The following is a 15,201-nucleotide window of genomic DNA, read 5'->3' on the forward strand; positions in this document are numbered from 1 at the left end:
GTCACAAAGTTCAAAAACCTTGGAGTAAGTAATGAGTATTATGGCAAAGAATATAAATATAAATCTATCTAGAGCTTATTTTGACTGGGGATCATCATTCAGCTATGTTATTTCTAGTTAAAATAGGCTGGGGCGTTTGGGGTTACACATGTTTTCGTAGGTAAACAATATTGCTGAGGAACTTTTTATCATGAAAGTGTAATAGAGTATATCTTTCTGTCTTGTGGATTTGTGAAATAGAAGTCAATATGTTCTTGCTCAATCCTGTGTCGCTTTGAAGATGTCATTATTGTCATCCTCAGTCTATCCATGTGTTACTGTAATTTGAATTTCAAAATGACTGAGCGACGTTTTTACGGCGAACTGGTCAACTCCACCATAGTGAATCACATGAGTTTGACATAATCAGTATATAACAGCAAAACATATTATTATAAATAAAGAATTGTCGCATAAAAAATAAATATACGGGAAATGGCAAAGTTCTTGAAGTCTTGTCTGATTAATCAGTTTACAAAAAAAAAAGTCCAAGCAAAGGGGGGTTTGCCCTCTACACCCCCTCTGGATCTGCCACTGATAATTTTGATGTCATTGTGTTTTGTGTACCGTTGAAAATCTTTTTATCATTTTTTTTGTACATGTATAGATGTGTTATTTTTTTGGGGCCATAGAGTTGTAAATTTGTCATCATCTTATGAGTTGAATAACCATTTGGTATCTTCCCCTTTCTCCAAAATAGTTAGCAGGCAACTATAAATAGAACAGATTTATCTTTCCTGTTTATTTAAAGCTTTGTGATCTATCAAAATTAACTAGTGAATCACTTCAATAACAAAAATATGGCACAACTAACAATCATTGAAGAAACAACCATTTGACTTTAAGGACTTAATATTTTTCTAAAATCTAATGCCCATTATTGAAAATGTTCACATAAAATTGAATATTTATAGCTTTAAGTTACTTATCATACATATTTTCTCTACACCTAAGAAGTCAAAACACTTTTAAATATAATGCCACTTTTTAATGTAGGAGGTTAACCTTTGAAAAGAAATGGATTTTCTATAATTGTATATGGAAACTATTTCAAAATTTTATCAGTGAAAGAAAAAAACATAGTCTAAGAAATTTTTATTTTTATTTATTTTCAGCGACTGGACATTTAACCTTTTGTTGGGTTGAAAATCTTATATGGTGAAATGTTTCCTTTCATCCTTAAAAGGTCAAATGGTTATTACTTAGATTGCTATTAATTATATAGAGTATCACATACCACATATACAAACAATTTGACTTTTAAAAATTTGTTTATACACACATATAATTTGACCTTTGAGTGTACACATATACAAACAATTTGACCTTTGTATAATGAATAAAATGCTATATTTACAAATGGTAATTATACACATAATTTGATCAATATGCAGTTACATACTATAAATGGAAGCTACTGTACACCAGTTTTAACATGTTTAATAAGGGACATAACTGGCTTCAAATTTTTTTTTTGAATGAATCTTAACATCTTTTATCTGGAAACAATATATATTATTTTTTTTTAATGACAGCAGATAAAATTATGACAGAAATCAGCAAATTTATTTCTTAAATTGTTTTTTTTTGGTCAAAAATTCATAAAATCTGTTTCACTGGTACACAGTAGTCTCCCTTGAAAAAATATCTTAACAATGCACAAGTAAAAAATGAATAATGGCAAAAAGAACCTTAAAAAATAAATCATACAAAAGTAAATCGACAACAATATCACAGATAAACAAATATATCACATTTTATTGTATCACATAATCATATAAAAATATATGATGATGACGGATGACAGTTAAGGTGGTACCCAACACCTTAACTAAAATCAATTTGGCTCGTTTAATTTTCATAACATTTTGACAAAGTATTTACTTTGACCCTTTGACAGAAATATAAAAATTTCAAAAAATTTTAACCAACCGTTTTATCAGAAAAATTACACTGGTTATATAGCATTTGACAAACACTTATTTTGATCATCGAGAAGCTTAATATTACCTAAACAACACAACATAATTAAAACGTTTAGCTGATTTTACGGAGTTATCTCCCTGTAGTGTTAGGTACCACCTTAAATGTATAAAAAAATACTGCTGACCATGAATAAGTTTACAATATATTGACTACTAAGTGTTGTTTTCAGATCTTGTTGTTTTGTACAGTTGCTCTTTCTTTGACCTCTATCCCACAATTTCTTATATCTGAAACACCAGCAATCAATCAATCACAACTCCTTTAACTTAAATACAAAGAAAAAAATCATGTTCGTTAAAGTTTTTTGAAATTGTTTTTCTTTATCTGTTAAAAAAATACATCCTTTGTCTCCAAAAGTTTTATTTTATATAAATTTTTAAGAAATTTTACTTCTGTGACAGATTTATTTCGAAGTTTTTGTTAAATCAAGACAATATATATTACAAGCAATTGCTTTAAATTATAAGGCCCAGAGTTCACGAAAAGTGGCGGTCCTCAATATTTTACCATCAAAACTTAGCATAGGACTGACACAATTTTAGTATTTTTCAATAGAATTAATAGTAAGGACCAGCAGATTTTCTTTAAGGACCACCAAGGAAAAAAAGATTTCGCTAACTCTGAAGGCCTCTGTGGCCTAATTAAGTAGTTGAACTACAGTATGACTAGTTTGTAAACTCTGAGGTTGTGAGTTTGAAGCAGGTGCATTTGAGTTTGATTGACAGTTTACCAGGCAAAAGTTGTGGGTCTCTTCAAGCACTCCAGCTTCCTCCACCAATAAGAATTTGTTTAAATTTATGTATGAAACAAAAGAAGATGTGGGATAAAGGTCAATTAGACAGCAACACATGACAAAAAAAAAAGACACAAAAAGACATATAATAGTCAAGATATAGTCTTAAACAATAGACAGTTGTCTACAAAAATAAATTTGGCAAGCATTGAATCACCAAGAGTTTAGTTAAAAGACTTTTATGGTATTACATGAGATTTTTTTAAATGTTTATAATCTTTTACACAATTCATATACAATATGTACCAAAAAGTATTTGTCAAAGTGTTAAATAAATCAAAATAAAATTAACAAAATTCCAATTTTACAAGTAGTAAAACAAAAAAACCGACTCAGTTACAAACGACTCAAGTTACATTCAATAAGGGGAAGTCCATAAAAACTGACAACTATTTTTACCTCAAACTTCACAGAGAAAATATTAGCTAGAATATTTTATTATACATATGATCTGTGTCAGATAGAAATCAACCTTATGTAATTGCTTGTATACATAAATGAGGGGGGATAGGACCTTTATCGGAACTCCGGGATCGGGTGTTTTTAAGCTTGGAATTTCGGGGTTGACCCTTGCGGGATCCGGGAATTCTTTTTTCCGAAATTTCGGGACTGATTTTGTGTTTTTAAGCCCTGGATTTCGGGATTTCATTTTTTCAAGCCCGGGATTTTGGGATCAGGACCCCTCCTATCCCCCCTCATAAATAAGACTTTAATTGATTTTAGAACATTCAAATACGAAATAAAAGATAAAAAGTTTTGTAAGGTTACTGTTTTGAATTGTCAAACAGTTACAGACTTTTCAAATAGATTTTTTTCAGGCAGAAATAGGTTAACAGATGTATTGATATTCATTTGCATAGGTTAACAAATGTATTGATATTCATTTGCATAGGTTAATAGATGTATTGATATTCATTTGCATAGGTCGATTTCTAAAAAACGCAGTTCATATGTTAACCAGATATTTTACTATGAAAAACAATATATACTGTCACAGTGTGTATAAATTTCCCCCCAAAAAAGAAAAAAATATATATAAGCATGATAAGTGCCAATGTCTATATATGCTGTGTCTTTGGTAAAGCAAGATACTATTGTCAAATGCAAATAAATTAAAAAACTGAAAAAAACTCAAATGTTTGGCCTGTGTTATTGATCAGGATTAATTTTTCATATTAAAAGTCTTTAAAATCTAAGTTTTTATGAAAGATATCACAATAACTTAATATTATCAATTGTCCATGAAAATAAGGTAAATGTCTGAACACCTTACAATCATTCTATATACAACACATTCTTGACCTATTGCTTTTAGAATATCAGAAACAGACCTAATCATTAAAACTTAACATTTACAAATGAATCATGAAAAGTATGTCAATATCTTGCATTCTTTGAGTACAGCATGAAAAGATGATGTACTTATTTTCAAAAAGACTCAAAAATAGTTTTAAAATCATGTAAGGGTTCAATTGAAAAGCAACTAAACAGCTTAAAATATTTCAAACTTTAAATTGATCATAATAATAGATTATTTTCATTTATAATATATACTTTATCAAAGATAGACAACCTCTTATGGATAAAGTAAATTTCGAGTTTCTGCGTCGTATCAAAATTTATTGATTTTATATTTCCTTATTGAAGAATTGCAGAATTTATTTGAGACAACAGCATTGTCTTTGTGGAACAAGTTGTTATTTTTTTTTTTACATTTCCTCATGTATTAATTATATAAATGATTATTTTAACCTCTTAAGGCAAAACTATTATCTATGCCAATCTAATGGATAGATGAAAGATTTGATGAAATAACTTAACTCTTTACGAAATTTACTGTTACAAAATCAAAATATTCTGTCAATCAATAAACAAAGAGATGAGATTCATAATCCTGATAAACAAATAAATGTTGTTCTAAAAATAACTTAAGTCTTATCTTTCTATCAATAAAAGTAAAGTTCTATCTTGTAACCCAACTTCACCAATAAGCTGTGACAAGTCAGTAAAAACAGCTTTTGGTGCATTACAAGACAAAGTATACTGTGATAAATCTGAACATAGAACATTTTCAGCGTATTGTTTCACAGATTCTAACTTTTCAGCGATGCGGAAATGCCGCTGGACCCGTTTACCATCTGGAAGTTTAACAGCCAATAACAGTCTTTCTTCGTTATCTCCTGGTTCGTCTGACAATCTATGAGGTCTGAAATGTTGAAAACTACTTTGTTGTTCTTGGTCTTCGTTAGCACCTGAATCCTCCTGATCTGACGTATTCTGCAGATTATTCGGCCCACTGTTTAATATGTCTTTTGCTGATGAAAATGGCTGTTGAGTAAATGATCCAGAGCCTTTACTAGCAGCAGATCCTGATCTCTGCTGCTCATGTAAATGCAATTGTTTTGTTTGTTCGGCAAGTTCGTCAGCTCTTTCCTGATTGGACATTGTTTCATTAGCCCCTATTGCAGGAAGTGGTTTGTAGCGTAAGAAGGAAGAATGAGGTCGTACCATTGTTGAGTCTAAAAGAGAAAAGCATTAAAATTACAAAACTTCACTTTTACAACTAAGGCCAAAGAAAACTAGAGGCATTGCAACCAAAGCTTTCCCTTGCAAAGTCCCTTTTTTGATAAAAGAAACCACAAAATTATTCAGATGTGGAAATGAAATAGGAGGTGCAAATGAAAATCATGTGAGTGTGAGTAAGATTTCGTGAAATTTGACAGATATTTAAAACAAACTGGAACACTGTTCAAATTCTGTAAATTCTAAGCAGTCTGAAAATGTTTTGTTTTTTAATTTACACTTCATATTCAATTTCAGATCTGAATGCTTCTTTTTTTTTAATGTAATTTGGTTGTAAAAGAGCTAAATCAAGTATATTTTGTATAAAGTTATGGAAATGCTTCGTATCTAAAAAAACAATTATGTGTAGACCATATCAACAATGAAATAAAAACATGAATAAAGATTTTAGTTTGTCTTCTGTATGTTGTAATTGTTATGGAGAACATCGATACATGTCTTTTATTTGGAAATTAACTTAGTTAGTTTAATATAATAGAACAATTGTTGTCTACAAATAAAAACTAAAAGGAATCTTATGAAACATCCATCTTGATGTCAAACAGTATAAGTGTAATATTGTTAACAGATAACCAGCGCAATTCAATGATTATTATTCCAGAGATTTCAAATCTATGTTCTTTTTTCATGTATTTATCTTACCAGCTGCCTGGCTGTAAGCATCGTCATTTACATATTGCTCTTCCTGCCGTTTTCTACCACTTTGTGGTCTTTTTCTTGCCGACTTTGGTCGTGATGACCGTGGTCTAGAAGATGGGGGTCTAGGAGTTTGAGGCTCTTCATGAACAGGCATAACATCGGACTGATATGTATCCGAATTATCCACATTCTGATAATGTCCATATTTATATCTATTTTTACCGCTTAAAATTGGGGCATAACCATCCGGTGGATTTTCTGAGGAAACCCCATAATCACCATATGATTGGTTGTCCTGAGGATGAGTATCAGTGTACTGATATTGTTCATTTCCTGTATAAGAGAGGGGATTCTCATATCTTTTGTCATATGAATTGCCGTCAAAGTCAAAAACTTGTTCTTCATTTGCATAATCAGGCTGCTGTTGTCTTCTAGGTGATCGATGACTGTGATAAGGACTTCCCAGGGGACTTTTCTGAAGTCCAGTTTCTCCATGATAAGGGGGACTACTTAATGGACTCCTTTGATTTGTTTGTGTTTGGTATGGACTTCCAAGAGGACTTCTCTGTAATATAAGTTTTGTATCTTATGTTAAATTAAGTCATTTTTTAATTTTTTTAATTGAACAATGATTTAAATATTAAACCAAAATTTCAGATTCTAAGACTTATAATAAATATTTTTATGTAGTTGCAGATTTTATCAAATAGATTTATAAAGAAGACAATTTAGTTCTTGAAAATCTGGCTTTCTTATAAATTATGATGTTAAAAAGTAGAGAATGCGTCAATGGGACACAGATTCCATGTGACACAGATTCCATATTATAAGTAGGTTTTACTGTATTTCTATTTTAATACCTGGGAAACAGTTTCTCTAGATAACAATCTAAATGCAGAGGGAGACTGAGCAGACAAATATCCCTCAGCTGGTGATACAGACATTTGTGATGGTGACATCTTTTGCGAGGGACTGTTTCCAATTGGAGAGTTATTACCTCCCCCTGGTGAAGAATTCTCTGAATCACTACTGTCAGAAACCACTCTTGGTTCTTGTCTTGAAAATTCATCATAGTCATGTCTATAAATAAAAAGAAATAAAAATATCATTGAGATTTAAGATTTTTCTATTCAAATTCACAATTTTTTTTATAAACAATCTTTATACAGATGTCATTTTAGCTAACTTTCATGAATTGAGGGAAAAAAATATCTTGTAAGATATTTGATTTCATGTAACTTATCTTTATCTGTATAACTATCATGAAGCTGCATATTTTATTTCTGCAAAGTATATGTTAAAATGTGAACATCTGTGTCTGTGGCATGATTTTTTAAAAGCCTGTGTCTGTGAAACAGCATACATGTATTATTTAAACTCAATAAAATTTTGACATATGAGGGAGTACCAATCTTTTATTTGGGATTTGCCTGTTGCCTCGCAAACATTAAGCATAAGCCATGGTGAGAGATACAGTCCACTGTACATGACATCTGGGAACATATAGTGTGGTCTAACTTGCACTAAAAGTTGTTGAATTTTTCAGCACATTGACAAGTTAGGATAAGGCATCAAAATGTATATAATTTTGAAAGAAATGATGGCCACTTTATTTGAACTTTCAACAAAACAGCTGTAAATACTTGCAATGGGGCTATGAATTAGTGGTTTTATTCCTGTACATGATACAATTTCTCAAAAAAATACCTTATTTACATGAATAAATTTTCTAATACCACATGCTTTTTATACCTATCATATGTATCAGGTCTAAATCCCACTCTTGAAGTAGGTCTTCCAGTTTTTGTTTCATCAAAAATTTCTTCTCTGCCTCCACGAGATTGTGGTCGAATTTGTCTATATCCTCGTCCAGTTCTCGGACGTTCCATTGTTCTTTCCATTAGAACAGGACTGTGGTTTTGTCTATACATTTCTGAAATTTGAAAATCTATATAAAAAAGAAAGCAAATCTTTTATGGCTTATTGCTGTGTGAATCTTTACATGCAATGTAATCTGACTTTAAATTTTCAAAATGATGCAAGTCCTGTTTTTAGAATCTGTGTTAGTTAGAAATCTGATATATATTGAAAAACATTTAACCACATTTTAAAGGTCCCAAATAATTGGGGAATCAATCATGTCCCCATACCTAGATATATACTGATAAAAGTGTAATTTTTCACGTTTAATTATCTTTTTCCTTTGACCACACTAGATTTGACTGCTTCTGTGTCTGTTGTTTTACAACTTTCAATATAACTCCTCATGTTGTAAAAAATAATAAATAATTAGGCCACACTAAATATTTCAGTATGCCCAAACCCTACCTAAAAAGTAGAGACAGTGGGTAGGTAGGTAGGCAATTTTTTTTTTTATTTTGAGAAAGTTGGATGTTATTTTTTGTCATGCAGATTCGATTAAAAAAAAAGACTTTTCTAATCAAGGCAATAAAAGATTTAGAGTAGGCAGCTATTTTCTGGGTAGGTAAGGTTAGGGCAAACAAACATTCTTTTTATGGCCTTATCCTGAAAACCAAGTGCTGACCTGAAGAACAAAGTGGAATTTTAAAGTTGTCTTTCTGATATTATTTTACATCTCACTAGTCCCCCCCTTTTTTTTAAATTTTGTAATTACATCAGTGTTCCAGCTAGGTTTTCAAAAGGGCAGGGTGCCAATCCTGAAAAAGGGCATTTAACGCGCGATATGATAATATGAAAAGGGCATATTTTAATAAAAGATGTTAATCATACATTTGTGTTTATTCGTTGAATCACAGGTTATACAAGAACAACATCTTTCTACTTTTAAGGCTGAAAAACTTGTCAAGCAGCTTGTCACACAAGTTTTTTTTATCATTGCTTGGCACAGTTGAACTTTATATGCAGTATGTTTTGAAAGGAGATCTGTTTCATACTGTTTCTATGGTCTACCACATTTTACCAGTTTCACCTTTCTACCCCTGCTGTGCTTGATGGCAATACAGCACAAAACAGCTGTGCTCAGTAAATTCACAATTTTAGGATATAAGGAACAGTGAAAAATAGTATCAAAAATAAAGAATACAGAAAAAGATGACCAAGGCACCCTACCAACACTGCTACTAAGACCCTCTTTAACTTTTCCCATAACTCAAAATAAATACCTAAACATATATATTCTTAAGCGAGAAGTATGGAGACACATTTTAGAATATGTAAATGGGTTACTCAATGCTAGGAAAAAAATCAGATTGAGCTATCTTTCTTTATTCGGGTGTGCTCCTTCTTTGGAGGATTATAAACAGTACGTAAATATGATGTAAATATGATCACAATATGGCAGCCGATTTTGTTATTTTCGTATCAAAAATGAAGGCAGTCAATGACAAATACGTCTGAATTTTCTGTTTATTTTACAGAAAACAAGTAAAACAATGTCTTCAACGAGTTTATAATGGTTTTCCAACTTTCTGTCATTACGTTTCTTCCATGAAACTACGGTAAACATCGCAAATTGTGCCCAAGTTGTTGTATGCACATTTCTTCAAAGATAATTGCCGACTGACCGATTCTATTTGAACGAATTAATGTTGATGATCATTAATGACCCATCCGATAAACGGATTACCTATAACAACAGATTATGACACCAGTTGTAACCATTGATTAGCTTGGGGTGGTAAACAAAGTCATAATCTTTTCCCCAGGTAAAATTTAGTAATTAGCGTATCATATCAATACGCAAATTAATATGCAATCGATCTTCAAAAAAGGCAGGGCGCCCTGGAAACTGTAAAAAGGGCACAGGGCGCCACTCGGAAAAGGGCGGGCGCCGCGCCCTCTGAAAACGGCCTAGCTGGAACACTGTACATTGTAAAATCTACAAGTTTATTTGTTCAGTGTATCTTTTAATAAAGTTAGCCATTTCAACTGATATTTTATAGAGTGTCTTTCTATGTTGTGATGTTTCACTATTAACATCACTATTAAGGCCTAAAAAAAAAAATGTTGTGTTTCCGGTCACCCGACCGACCGTCCTTCAGACCCCCGATTCAAAAGTTTTTAAAGCTGATGTGGGAAAAAAAATAATTTGTATACCTACCGACTGTTTTTTCTGAAAGAAAATTAAAAAGAAAACAACGCTAATTTTAAACTCGAGGCTTATTTTTAGAATGTACTGGAAAGTGGAATCTTCTTGGCTAATTATATATGCGGGAGCATGCGCAGTAGTTATTTTCGTTCATCAGTGTTTGAACATGGCAACACGTGTCCTATTCAATGTTCAACGCGGAAAGTGTGACCATTTCGCGGAGAAAAAAATATTTCTAAATTTTACAGAAAGTAACACCTTTTTTGACATTAGCAATGCAATTCATCCAATGTCTAACATCAATGAAAAAAAATACACAACACAAATTTTGTGCTCGGCCACCGGCAAAAATGACTGGACCGAGATTGATGACAATAACACAACTGTTGGATCAATGCAATCTTTTGGAATTAAATTTATCAAATGTTCATGCCAGACCCTTCTTCAAAATGAACCTGATATTAATCCATCTGAAACTGGTCAGCCAATCAACACTTTAGACATTCTGATGAAAAGCCACAGATGCGTTAATTGCCAAAAGAAAGTGTCCTGCCAGGGAACAGTGTATATAATATATTTGTCTATCTGTAGGTTTGGGATGATGTTTGGTTCATGTTCCTATAAATGAATCTGCCCCACATCTTCTCAATTTCTTTCTCTGACAATCCCAAACTTTTGGTCCTGAAATAGGGGAATTGGGTTTAAAAAGCTAATTTCCTAGGGGAAGTGCTGTCCAATTTTTTTTTAGGTTTGGACTTAGTTTTTTTTCAGGGGTATTTAAAAGGGGGTAAACTAAAAGATATTTCAGGGGGATTTTAAAAGGGGTAAACTAAAAGTTATCTCAGGGAGATTTTTAAAGTGGGTAATCAATCTCTTTCTATTAAATCCCAAACTTTTGTCTGGTAACTGGAAATTGAGTTTTATATAACTTAAGCTTATTTCATAATATTATAAAAATTAAATTTTTTTTTAAAAAATCCCTACCTACCGTCCCATCAAAATTTCAAGGGGGTGATCGGAAACACAACATTATTTTTTTTAGGCCTAATTTAGGATAGGGTGAAGGTTGGCACACTTTTTGTTGCCATACTAGTGCATGTAATTTCCTGTGTCCTGCCAGACTACGTTTTCAGTTTTCACGCTTCATTATTCGACTTTCATGTGTCACTCTTATAAAAAAATTACCAATCCTGCCTCCCGCTTAGACCCCTTTATAAATAAGATAGTTGGTTTTACTGTTTGAATCGGTTTTACACTAGTCATTCTTGTGGGCCCTTTATTATAGCTTGCTGTTCTGTTTGAGCCACGGCCATACATGTACTTTGCCCTATAATTGTTTACTTAAATTGCAAATTGTATCTTGGACATGTTCTGTATCTGTATCTCTATGTGTATGTTGAAGACACCAATTTTGGCTTTTACTCAAAAGGAGAGAGAGACACCTATTGGCGGTGTTGGAGAGCAGCCTTGAAGCTCTCAACTGTATCTGCGTATACAATACGGTCTTCCAGTTGGATGGAGAGTTGTCTCAATGTCTCATTTAGCACTAATAACACATGTCAATACACACATAGAAGTTAAAAGGGGTTATGTTAATATTTTGAACATATCATCTTTAAACATGGTCAGTCCATATGTTTCCTCTGGAGCAGATTGCCTTGAACTTGACGCAATAACAAGGTCAGTTTATGAAAAATGCAATGTAAAAGGGTGTGATTAGGGTTTAAGCACCGTCAACATTTCTGTATTCCACTGTAGAGTAAGATGGAAGATTGTCAGAGTACTGGACGTCTGCATGGTCATGATTTGCGCTGTACCTCCCTCCATGACGACTAGCAGGACGACAAGAATCCGCCATGTTGTTTACATCATTCGTTAACAAATATTTTCGACCTCATTGGTCAAAATTAAAAAATACAGAATTATCAAAAAACTATATCACTATAACTATAATTAAATTCGTTTAAAATTTACCGTATAATTCATTTTTTTAAAAGGACATCAAAAGTCATTTGTATTTTCTGCGATTCTGAAAGATGTCTGCGCCCATAGAAGACAATATTGCAACTTTTTAGTAACGAAAAAGATTGTTCTTATCGATATGATTGGGGATTTGGCCAAGGGGCAAGACAAGTCTAACATTGTTCTGATTGAAGGCAAGTTTTAGAAAGATACGATCTCACGATGTTTCGTCCACTTGCACTGGTCGTTTCAACTTTCGGCCACAGCCGATTCGTCCATACATTTTCTTCATATTGTTCTTTGGGTCCTGTTCTTTTGCATTTAATATGAGGCAGGCATTACCTGTAAATGGGGACGAAGTCTGTATGAATAATTTTTTTGTAACTGAAATATTTGTTAACCCTTTCAATGCCAAGACCAAATTTCAAATTTGCCAAGACGTTAGAAACGTAATAATATTACGACGTCACCGATAATATCAGATTTTCAACGTTGACGTTCCTATCGCTTTTCTCTATACATAGACGCCTACTATTTGTTCCTTGCATGCTGCGGCGGTTGAGGATGGTTGGATATAAATTTAGGAGGAGGAGCAATAAACATTAAACATTACGAATAAAGCAATAAGTTGATTTTCGCCAACCCCTAAAAAAGAAAAAGAAAAAGGAAACTATCGCAAAAAACAGCAGTAAATTAATAAAACAGCCCTCAAAACAACACAAGTTAGAAAAATCGAGAGTTCCAAGTTTCCATAAATGAATATTGGGGATGGATTCTAACCCTTTGATTGTCCTTCATATTGACTTACCACATTCTTTTTATTTATCATAGACGTATGTACCACATCTCCTTTTATCTATCCTTGACGCATGTACCACATCTCCTTTTATTTATCATAGACGTATGTACCACATCTCCGTTTATTTATCATAGACGTATGTACCACATCTCCTTTTATTTATCATAGACGTATGTACCACATCTCCTTTTATTTATCATAGACGTATGTACCACATCTCCTTATATTTATCATAGATGTATGTACCACATCTCCTTATATTTATCATAGATGTATGTACCACATCTCCTTATATTTATCATAGATGTATGTATCACATCTCCTTATATTTATCATAGATGTATGTACCACATCTCCTTATATTTATCATAGATGTATGTACCACATCTCCTTATATTTATCATAGATGTATGTATCACATCTCCTTATATTTATCATAGATGTATGTATCACATCTCCTTATATTTATCATAGACGTATGTACCACATCTCCTTATATTTATCATAGATGTATGTACCACATCTCCTTATATTTATCATAGATGTATGTATCACATCTCCTTATATTTATCATAGATGTATGTATCACATCTCCTTTTATTTATCATAGACGTATGTACCACATCTCCTTATATTTATCATAGATGTATGTACCACATCTCCTTTTATTTATCATAGATGTATGTATCACATCTCCTTATATTTATCATAGATGTATGTACCACATCTCCTTTTATTTATCATAGATGTATGTACCACATCTCCTTATATTTATCATAGATGTATGTATCACATCTCCTTATATTTATCATAGATGTATGTATCACATCTCCTTATATTTATCATAGATGTATGTATCACATCTCCTTATATTTATCATAGATGTATGTATCACATCTCCTTTTATTTATCATAGATGTATGTATCACATATCCTTTTATTTATCATAGATGTATGTATCACATCTCCTTATATTTATCATAGACGTATGTACCACATCTCCTTTTATTTATCATAGATGTATGTATCACATCTCCTTATATTTATCATAGATGTATGTATCACATATCCTTTTATTTATCATAGACGTATGTACCACATCTCCTTTTATTTATCCTAGACGTATGAACCACATCTCCTTTCATTTATCATAGACGTATTATATGTACCACATCTCCTTTTATTCATCCGTGACGTATTTGCCACATCTCCTTTTATTTTGATTTATGTGTTTATGTGTTAATGCTAAGGCTGTTTTTTCCCCGTAATGTTCGCATGATTGCATGATTGCATTGCTAATAATAATTCTATACAAATCCTTGTATACAAGAAAAGAAAAAGATATACACATAGTAATGTATAAAGAATAAAGTTGCAATTCGAAGAAATGCAAAATTCTACTAGCATTGGATAATTATGAACTATTATCTTGTCTAATTTAATTTTAATTGCTTGTTTTGTACTTTTTCTTAATTGTGTCCTGCATTTTCATATGTGTTATATATAATAACATCTTGCAACAGCTGGTAATCTGGTTCACTATAGCTTGGGGGGAGGGGGTCAAAGATGTATCGATATTAACATAATGTTATGAATTCACCGTAAAATTGCAAAAAAAAACGTTCCCTGAACTATTTTGTGACGTTGGCGGGTCAGTTTTTTAGATTTTTTTTTTTAGAAAACCCAGAGTTCCCCATCCACGGAAGATCTTTCTTTTGGACAACGTGTTATTTAAGTTAACTGCCTTTTTTTCTTTTTTGTCAGTCTCTTGACAACTAATAATACTTGTTTATTTTACAAATCCTTATTCTAAAAAAATAATTAAAATTTATAACATATGGCAATCTTTATTATTTGTAAATGTCAAAATGTTACTGTTCGTCGCACAGAACTAAATGTCGGTTGAAACACAAACTATGCACACCGCGGAGACATCTACCACATTGTAATCTCGATCGCTTCCTTCTTCCGTTACTTCGATATGAACATACAACACAATCTTTCACTTTGCCGTTGGCTAATCTTCGAAGTTCTTTCTTTCGATTTTCTAACTGACCCGGAAATCTATCTCTCATGTGTTCCATTGACAAACTTTCAACTACCTCGTGAATGAACTGGAGGCGTGAAAGTGGGCGAGGGTTGTTTGAGTTTTTTTTATAAAGAATGTACGCATTTATCATGAATCTTTGAAAAAGATTAAACATAATTTTTTTCCACATTTTGACGGTTTTCCTTTCATCGTTGTAGAATGCTGTGAACATGTCATTTCGATCGACTCCTCCCATATTTTTGCTGTAACTTTCTATGGCGGTTGGTTTGCCACGAGGTGAA

General features: G+C 32.3%; 2 protein-coding genes across 2 annotated transcripts in view; one reads left to right on the plus strand and one right to left on the minus strand.

Annotated features, from left to right (window-relative positions):
* Positions 1 to 766: 766 nt before the first annotated feature.
* On the minus strand, positions 767 to 11,996 carry LOC143057019 (uncharacterized). The gene is made up of 5 exons (XM_076230248.1): positions 11,841 to 11,996; positions 7,793 to 7,973; positions 6,901 to 7,120; positions 6,044 to 6,605; positions 767 to 5,337 (listed from the first exon to the last, which is right to left on the minus strand). The coding sequence occupies exons 1-5, from the start codon at positions 11,965 to 11,967 to the stop codon at positions 4,754 to 4,756; spliced, it is 1,674 nt and encodes a 557-aa protein (XP_076086363.1). The 5' UTR covers positions 11,968 to 11,996; the 3' UTR covers positions 767 to 4,753.
* A 126-nt stretch (positions 11,997 to 12,122) lies between these two features.
* The window catches only part of LOC143057020 (elongator complex protein 5-like), a 32,789-nt gene continuing 29,710 nt past the window's right edge, over positions 12,123 to 15,201 (plus strand). The window contains exon 1 of the mRNA XM_076230249.1: positions 12,123 to 12,265. Within this exon, the coding sequence (XP_076086364.1) occupies positions 12,211 to 12,265 (55 nt within the window). The 5' untranslated portion in view covers positions 12,123 to 12,210. The remainder of the gene's footprint in view (positions 12,266 to 15,201) is intronic.

The sequence above is a fragment of the Mytilus galloprovincialis genome, chromosome 13, assembly GCF_965363235.1.
Source record: "Mytilus galloprovincialis chromosome 13, xbMytGall1.hap1.1, whole genome shotgun sequence".
NCBI classification, from domain to species: Eukaryota; Metazoa; Mollusca; class Bivalvia; order Mytilida; family Mytilidae; genus Mytilus; species Mytilus galloprovincialis.

Excerpts from the sequence above, each read along its gene's own strand:
- LOC143057019 (XM_076230248.1), bottom strand. The coding sequence starts at position 11,967 with ATGGCGGATTCTTGTCGTCCTGCTAGTCGTCATGGAGGGAGGTACAGC. Across the intron at positions 7,974-11,840 it reads GGAATACAGAAATGTTGACG|AAATGTATAGACAAAACCAC; the intron begins GTGCTTAAACCC and ends TTCAAATTTCAG. Across the intron at positions 7,121-7,792 it reads AGACCTGATACATATGATAG|ACATGACTATGATGAATTTT; the intron begins GTATAAAAAGCA and ends TTTTATTTATAG.